The 7,821-nt window shown below is 38.1% G+C and overlaps 1 protein-coding gene across 1 annotated transcript in view; it reads right to left on the reverse strand.

The window, feature by feature from the left end:
- Positions 1-406: 406 nt before the first annotated feature.
- itfg1 (integrin alpha FG-GAP repeat containing 1) overlaps positions 407-7,821 on the reverse strand; it is a 192,678-nt gene continuing 185,263 nt past the window's right edge. The window contains exon 18 of the mRNA XM_042484273.2: positions 407-1,645. Coding sequence (XP_042340207.2) covers positions 1,586-1,645 — 60 coding nt within the window. The 3' untranslated portion in view covers positions 407-1,585. The remainder of the gene's footprint in view (positions 1,646-7,821) is intronic.

Genomic DNA, 7,821 nt, shown 5'->3' on the forward strand with positions numbered 1-7,821 from the left:
GTTACCAAGCTTGAGACAATCTTACTCTCATTGGCGATGCAGGGAAGGTTTACTCTCTGCTTGCATTATTTAGCAGGGTGGCTCCTGAAGTGGGGTGCCAAGCCCAGAGGGGTGCTCAAAGGGACCTCCAGGGGTCCTCTGGAAAATTAAAGGCAGTTTAATTTCAATGCTGCTTCAGCTCCACACACTCAGATAATGAGAGCATGTAAAGATGATTATATTCAGTGTAAATTTCCCTCTAGTTTCCCAGCAACAAAATAAACAAAAAATGATGTTCTTAGGAATGATTTTCAGGGGAGGAATTCTTACAAGTGGTGTATTTAACAATTTCACAAGCAGCTTTAAGGAGAATGCAACATGAAAAACACATGAATTCCAATAATGCGCAAATTTATCACCCCAGAGCTGATTTAGGCAAGCACATCTTTATTCTGAACTTCAGTAAGTAAACACATTTAGTAGCTTGAACATTCATTTGCAAATCAAATTTACAAAACATAATAAATACACACATCCAGAGTTAATCATGAGTTAAAAAGTGCAGACAACTTGGAAAGGCATGATCTTATTCTTGTGAAATAAATATCGGAACTCACCAAAGAGCTTGGCCCGATTAGTTTTTAAAATGACAATGTAAATTAAAACATTTGAAAATGAGCTGGAGTTAACGGTGCCTTCATTCAGCAGTTTAAAATCAAACAGTTTTTAGACTATTTTTCAGACTTTTGATGCTGTACCATTAGAAATTTGCAGGATGCAACACAGAAACTCTTTTTTTGGCACTCCCACGATGCACTGTGATACAATCAACTGAGAAAAAGATGAATTTGCACTCAGAAGACCTGAAGGCAATTCATCATTTTTGGTGAGATTGGTAGCAGAAAAATGTTCCGCAGAATCATTATGTTGCGTGTGTCCGTCTTTGTTCACTTTGCACCGGCGGCTGCTGCTGCAGTTGCACGGCTGAGATTGATATCACCGAATACTATTCAGTTTAATTTCACAGGTAATAAAATCTGAAGAATTTCTTGACGATATCTCAGTCAAATGAAACAGACAGAGGCGAGTCAGTTAGACAAAGACAATGAACAGTAACACACACACATGGATTTCAAGTAACATGACACATTTTAACACTCGGTGCCAAAGGTGCTTCCCTTCCAGTGAGTAAACAAACAGCTTATGATATTGGAGTAACTTGTTGGGCGTTTCAACAGAAATCTGAGTCATTTTGTCAAAATGATCCTCTAATAACAGCACTGATGATCATGCTGCTCACTACAGCCACTCCAAAGAAATCCCTGCTTTAAACTTGTGAGTGATCTCCGTTAGGATTTCTGTGCGTCTCCATGGCCTTGTCGCAGCTCCTGTACATCTATCACTGGAATGAATAAATGAAAAGGAACATAAATATTTCACAAATGACTGAAGGACTGAAAAATATCAAAAAGAAACGTTTTGGGGCAAATGAGGATTCATTTATTGGCCCTTGAAAGAAGACTGAGTGAAAATGTGTGTGGGAAGGAGGAGGGTGAGGAGGAGGAGCGCAGAAGAGGATGATCTCCCACTGTGCGGTTTTCTTCCTTCACATGGCATCGAAATGGAAACGATGGGCTTCCTGCCTCTTCTCTCGGTCGTCCGCTTTCTAAACATGGACACAGAAACACACACATACACACAGAGAGAAACTTGCAGAATTAATTTTGGTGTTTGGCATTTAACTTCATGTATCACAATCACAGTCAGTTTCTGTGGTCAGCTGGTGTCCCCTGGACCACATTTTGCCATGATGACACACACAGACTCACAAGGTGAAAACAACACTAGCTGTGCTGGTGATCAGTTGCCTAAATTAACACGGTTTATGTGTATGCAAGCACACTGTATTCATCATAAACCTCAAGCTAAAACAAAGAAAAAATGGTGAAAATGTGGATTTACAAGCAGCAGTATGCCACACAGATATCCCTTCATGATGGAACAGCGGTGGCTTCCACCAGTCAGGACCAAACTGACCAGTGTTCAAGGGTTAAAGTCAGTTGTGTGAGGCCGGACCCATACATATATTCACTTATTAACCATGCCCACATAGTTTAATTAAATGGACCCAGTGGTAGATTAATGGCGTATTAGGTCTCTTTTGCTTGTGCAACAACAACCACTAATTAATTGGTTTAAAATGAAAAAAAGTCTTTTGGGAATGCGCAGGAAGTAAAATATAGTGAACTTTGTAGTCTAATTATCACATATGAGCAGCCAAACAGATGGAGCATGTGTTCAATTAGACTTTTAGTAGGGAAGTTAACCTTTTAATATTCAGTTATAGTGCCAAAGGTAGAAAATACAGTCATCTCAATTATCATCATATTAGCAAATCCAAGTCTTATACGGTCTCAGGAGGGATTGAAGAAAACATGGAAAATAATAACAAACCAGCTCAAAACACCACACACACACACACACACACACACATACTGAGACATGCAGGCAGGTGCGATAGCTGGATGCAAGCTAAGCGAGAACAAGCTGACAGACATGTAAAAGACGCGTAAAATGTCATCAGAACACAAGTAGTTGTACAAGATACAATGCAATAAATAAAATATAATGTAAGAAGTCCAAATGTGAGCATGAATTTGACTGGTATTTTGTTTATTGAAGACAGAGGTGGAATTAATACTTAGCGACTTTACCAAGTAAAAGTAGCAGTACTTCAATACAAGTAAAAGTCTTCTGTTTAAAAATGTTCTTGAGTACAAGTATACTAAGTACTCTCAGACTGTATGAAATGTACCTAAAGTATCAAAAGTTAAATTATTCTGCATGACCACTTTTATATTAGAACAACATTGTTTTAATGCATTATTATTGTTATTTTATAACATATATACACTATTGGATTGCATTAATGTGCAAGAAGCACTTCAAAGGACAGATCAACATTTTTGTCAAGTCTGTTTTAATGCAATACTCATATTCCCATATATACATTAAAATAGTTATTAATTACTATCCATACAGGCTGTTGTGTGTGAGATGGAGGAAAACAGCCACAGCCCTCATTCTGTGTAAAAATGCATTTAAATATTTACCTGAAGCTCATAAAGACTTCTGCAGTCTGAGTTAATGAAACCAAGTGGACTTCTTCCAAAGGTTACAATACTTTTAGTACAAAGTTCTCTTGTTGCCAACTGGGAAGCTCTCCCAAAAACTACATGCGCTCAAAGGCTTTTTCTCTGTTTGCATCCACAGTACCCATAGTAACCCTGAGGTGATGTAAGCTGGCTGTTGGTTGGTATAGTGATGTCATTTCTGCTACAGACATTCAGTAAAGCTTAAACTTCTCTGTTGGTGCTTCACGGTTGGTCCATTTGTCTGTTTTCTTCCTTCTTTTTGTTGTTTTTGTTTAGTTTTATCTGTTGTTTACATGGCTAAGTGGTTAGTAAACAGGAATGGTGGGAGAGAGAGGCGGGGTGACATGCAGCAAAGGGCTTCTCTTAAATAGGAGCTAAAAAGGTCTCTCAAAATGCTGTTTCAAAAACTACGATCATTACTAATTCTTGAAATCATGTTCTTCGAGCTCTGAAGAAATGCCTCAAGCCTGAAAACACCTAATGTTTCATTGCTGAGCTTAAGTGGAGGAACTTTAACACTGAGACAGACATTTGTGCTATGATCCTTGCTTGATTTAACTAACTCAGACTGCTGAAGCATCGCAGCATAAGCGTCTTTTCCTCAATTTTGCATTGTCTCCAGAATGACATCTGAGTCACATGGTCGTCCATCTCTTACTCTGGAATCACGATAGAACAGGATCTTTTCACAGCCATCACGGACAGAGGGAACATATACAGCGACCAAAAACTCTTTCTCCCATAAAAGAAGCACAAACAACATTTAATGTTTGAGCTGGGCCATGTGGAGCTAATTTTACCCAATTTATATGCTTAGCTATATGCTAAGTTTCATCTATAACAACACATCATATTTTATAAACTGAGTACATGCTTTGTCAGTAAGACCTTAATCTGCCTGATTTCTTGTAACTAGTTGTCGAATGAATGTACACTGTAAAATCTGACACGGTTATTTTACTTAAAAAATTCTAGGAGACCGATTGCCTTAAAAATTTTTAGTAAATACAACAATTAATCTAGATTTATGTTAACTTTATATCTAATTATTAAGTTTACCTATAATTCAGTAATATGTACTTAATTTTGTGAAGTTGTTGCAACTTAAATGACAAGTTTATTTAAATCAATCTTCAGTTTTAGCAACTTCAGTAAACCAGGTTTCTTCTGCTGGTTGCAAACTAGTCAGTCATATTTGTATTTTCTTAAACATGCTAAGAAAATGGAACTTGTAGATCTCCTAACTTCGTCATTGGCTAAATGATAAAGTTAAGTCAGACTCGCTTGGTAAATTTAAATTGCTATCACTTAAAAAGAACAAGGGAATTTCACCTGCCATTTTTAAGTGGCAACAACTTCACAAAATTAAGCAAATACAACTGAATTTCTAGTGAACTTTACACTGAGAAAAAAGTAAACATAAATAAAGATTTATAGTTGTATTTACTTTCCTTTTTCAAGGCAATCAGTTTCCTAGATTATTTTAAGCAAGATCAACTTGTCCAAGTTTACAGTGTAGTGGAGAAAAAAGTACATTACTTTCCTCAGAAGTATGTTAGAGAAGATGTAAAAAGCAGCTCAAAAATGACATTTGCAAATATATACATGTACCTCACAATTGCATTTAAGTACATTCGTGTAATTTCACTCTCGAGCCGACAGAAGGTTAGTGTTACATAATAAAAAGATAGATTTTGCATGGAAGGGTAAAATTTCACCTTTACTTCCTTAAACCCTAATGGCTCAGAAAAGAGCGGACATCATTTCAAACAGCAGTAGATTGTAATGAGGTTTGATGAGGCTCAAGATTAAAGCAGTGAAGCACGTCAGACTTTTTTTAGAGGTCCCCATTTGACAGCAGTTGAGAATAAAAAAAAAAAAAAAGATCCCATATCATCAGGACTGGTGACAGTGCAGTCAATAATGCATTTAGATCTGTTATGTGAGATGGACGGCGAGAAAATGGACATCAATTTTAAAGTGTCTGAATGGAACAATCCTTTTTCTCATTCCCTCAACATTTTGTCTAAATGTTGCAGCTCATGTTTAAGTAAACTCTTTTTTTTTTTTTTTAAAGGACGGCCAATCCCTCACTGATGTTGACTTATATTTGCCGCACCCCAAAAGATGGGCAGCAACACATTTAGTGCGTTTTTTTTCTCATCAGTTTTGATTTGTAATAAAGCCTTCATCTATCTTCCAAGATACCAGCGCCTCATATTGATTGATGCCGAGCTTTTTTTTTTTTTTTGCTTTTTTTAGGGCAACACATTTTCTGAGGAGCAGATGGATTGATGTGATGTTTTTCCTTTGGATAAGCGAGCCACTGGGCTGTGCTGCTGTTGAAGCCTGGTCTAATTGAGTATCGAGGGGATTACACCAAATTGTCATCCTGAGGCCTGGCTCATCATTAAGCAGCAGAGCATTGGTTTGTGTCCATTTAAAGGTTTTAATGACACAGTGGTGCGTCTGAAAGCAGGTGGAGAGCTACTGAGAGGTATGGTGTAGTCTCATCGGGCTCTGATGTCAACTAATTAAGTGTGGCCTCCATGTCCTGTGAGAAGATGATGAATCTTAGGTGAGGAAATTGATTACATTCTGCTTCATTACATATTTTCTTTCCATCTATTTTCCTTTCTGACTCATATTCATATCTCTGTTTAATATCCCTTATTACCCAGGCTAATATCGCATTGCACAGACGTTCACAGGGAGCTGTGTAAAAGCCCTGTTAGCTTGTTAGGCAGGACAACACGTCTTTGCCCCCTGTGCTTCTGCCCTCTACCTGACTTTGTTATTAGAAGACCAAATACCAGAGGCGGCAGCGCAAACACACAGAAATGCCAAATGTCAATCAGCGGGCTTGCCCTGACCTTACTGGATGCCTCGCCGTAAAAGAGGTAGGAGAAGATGAGATATGAGGGAGGGTGTTAGCGACGGCTGTATGGGATTCACCCTCAATCATGATTCCCTGGATGGTGCAGAAAGTTACGCCACATTAGCCCGTCGGTCCAGACAATTGTCTTTTGGTTATTGAGGCCAGCCAGGTATTCCAAATTAAATCAAATGTGCTACGTTTTCAAAAGCTGTCAGTCCGAACACGCTGCTGCAGTCTAGGAGGTGTGTTAGGAGATAAAACTGCTGCGGCATAATTTCAGATCAACCTTTCTGTTTCAGTTCGGAGGGGAAAAGGTTTGATAAATGGTTAGAAATTGGGATGTTTAAGTTTAAAAATGGTATATCACAAGTCCATATCAAAGACAAGAGCATCAGAATTATGAATTTCATTACATGCTTAAGTATATGTTATTATTATTATGATAGAGTGCCCCTCTGGTAAAATATGCAAATGACCACATTCTGAGTGGATCACAGAACACAGGAGGGATAATTTAACTAATTCATCATTGTTTTTAGGCATGAAAGTGATTAAACACAGCTCAGAAAAAGAAATTAACATTTTGGATTTTTATTTAAAAGTTTCTTTCCCCGGGAGTCATGAATGAGGATTTCTCAATTAAGTTCTTAAAACTGTGTTTAATAACTTCTTAAATATTTCCAGATCTCTTATAAATATGCTTTCATAATGTATCTCATTACTTCTTCATTCCTCATTACTTTTTATCTTAGCTTTCATATCTTTCAGACACTTCCTGTGACTTGCTATCATCACCAATTAGTTTGAGGACTCCTGTTTTGAAGCCTCGAGTTCCGCATTAACGACCTTCACCGTTTTGTTTTTTTGGAGGAGTGAGGGGTGGATCTGACTGAGAAGCCGGGACACTTTCGGTAGACAGTTTGTCACTTAAAGCAAAAACCCTTAAATATGCACAACTTTAAGCCTTAATAAAATGGAAACAGGTGATTTATATAAAAATTCACCCCTGTACGTTGTCATGAACGAGGACATTAGCTTTAGAGACTAAAATCGTTTTTTGTACCAGGCTGTAAAGATGTTTATTTCTGCTGCAAAGTTGGGCATTTTAACATGGAGGTAATGGCTCTGTTTTTGGAGTCAGCCTCAAGTATTCACTCAAGGAACTGCAGTTGTTGGCACTTCCAGTTAGCTTCATTTTCAGCCCTAGAAGTTGCTGCTTGGTAGTACTTTATAAAGAAAGTATGCCACACTAACATTCTGGCACATTTTGGGTAAAGACCTTCCCTATAGCAGCTTGTGTACCTCCCCATGCACTTTGATGCTCTTCTCCTGATAATGGTGATCATGACATCACCCATATCCGTAGAAACACCTCTTGCCTTTGTACTAGTCAATGTGATTGACCTTAAATGACCACATGACAAACCCATCTATGTTTAAATACCAAACTGGTTGTTATGTACTGTATGTGTATGTACTTAATCATGACAGCTGTTTCATTTTACTTTCTAAACAAAAGTTGGAGTGTTGACCTCTTCTTTAGGCTCCTTTCGGTTCACTTCAGGTGATGTGTGTGCAGTTATTAGAAGTTTTTTTCAGGAGCCCAAGGTCCAGTGAGTAAAAGACGTATTCATTTTTCTGCACAGACAATGAGCTCTGACTCAAAGCTGGCAAACTTCCATGACTTGGATGAGCATGACACTCTCCTGGCTGAATCAGCACAAGAAAAGATGAGGGATTCTAATTCTTGTGTAAAAAGCTGAAAGCCCGTTGAGCGAAAATGTCCACTGTGAATCTGAAGGAGCGTTT

The sequence above is a fragment of the Plectropomus leopardus genome, chromosome 1 (genome assembly GCF_026936395.1).
Source record: "Plectropomus leopardus strain MGB_pleo_1.0 chromosome 1, ASM2693639v1, whole genome shotgun sequence".
Taxonomy (NCBI): Eukaryota; Metazoa; Chordata; class Actinopteri; order Perciformes; family Serranidae; genus Plectropomus; species Plectropomus leopardus.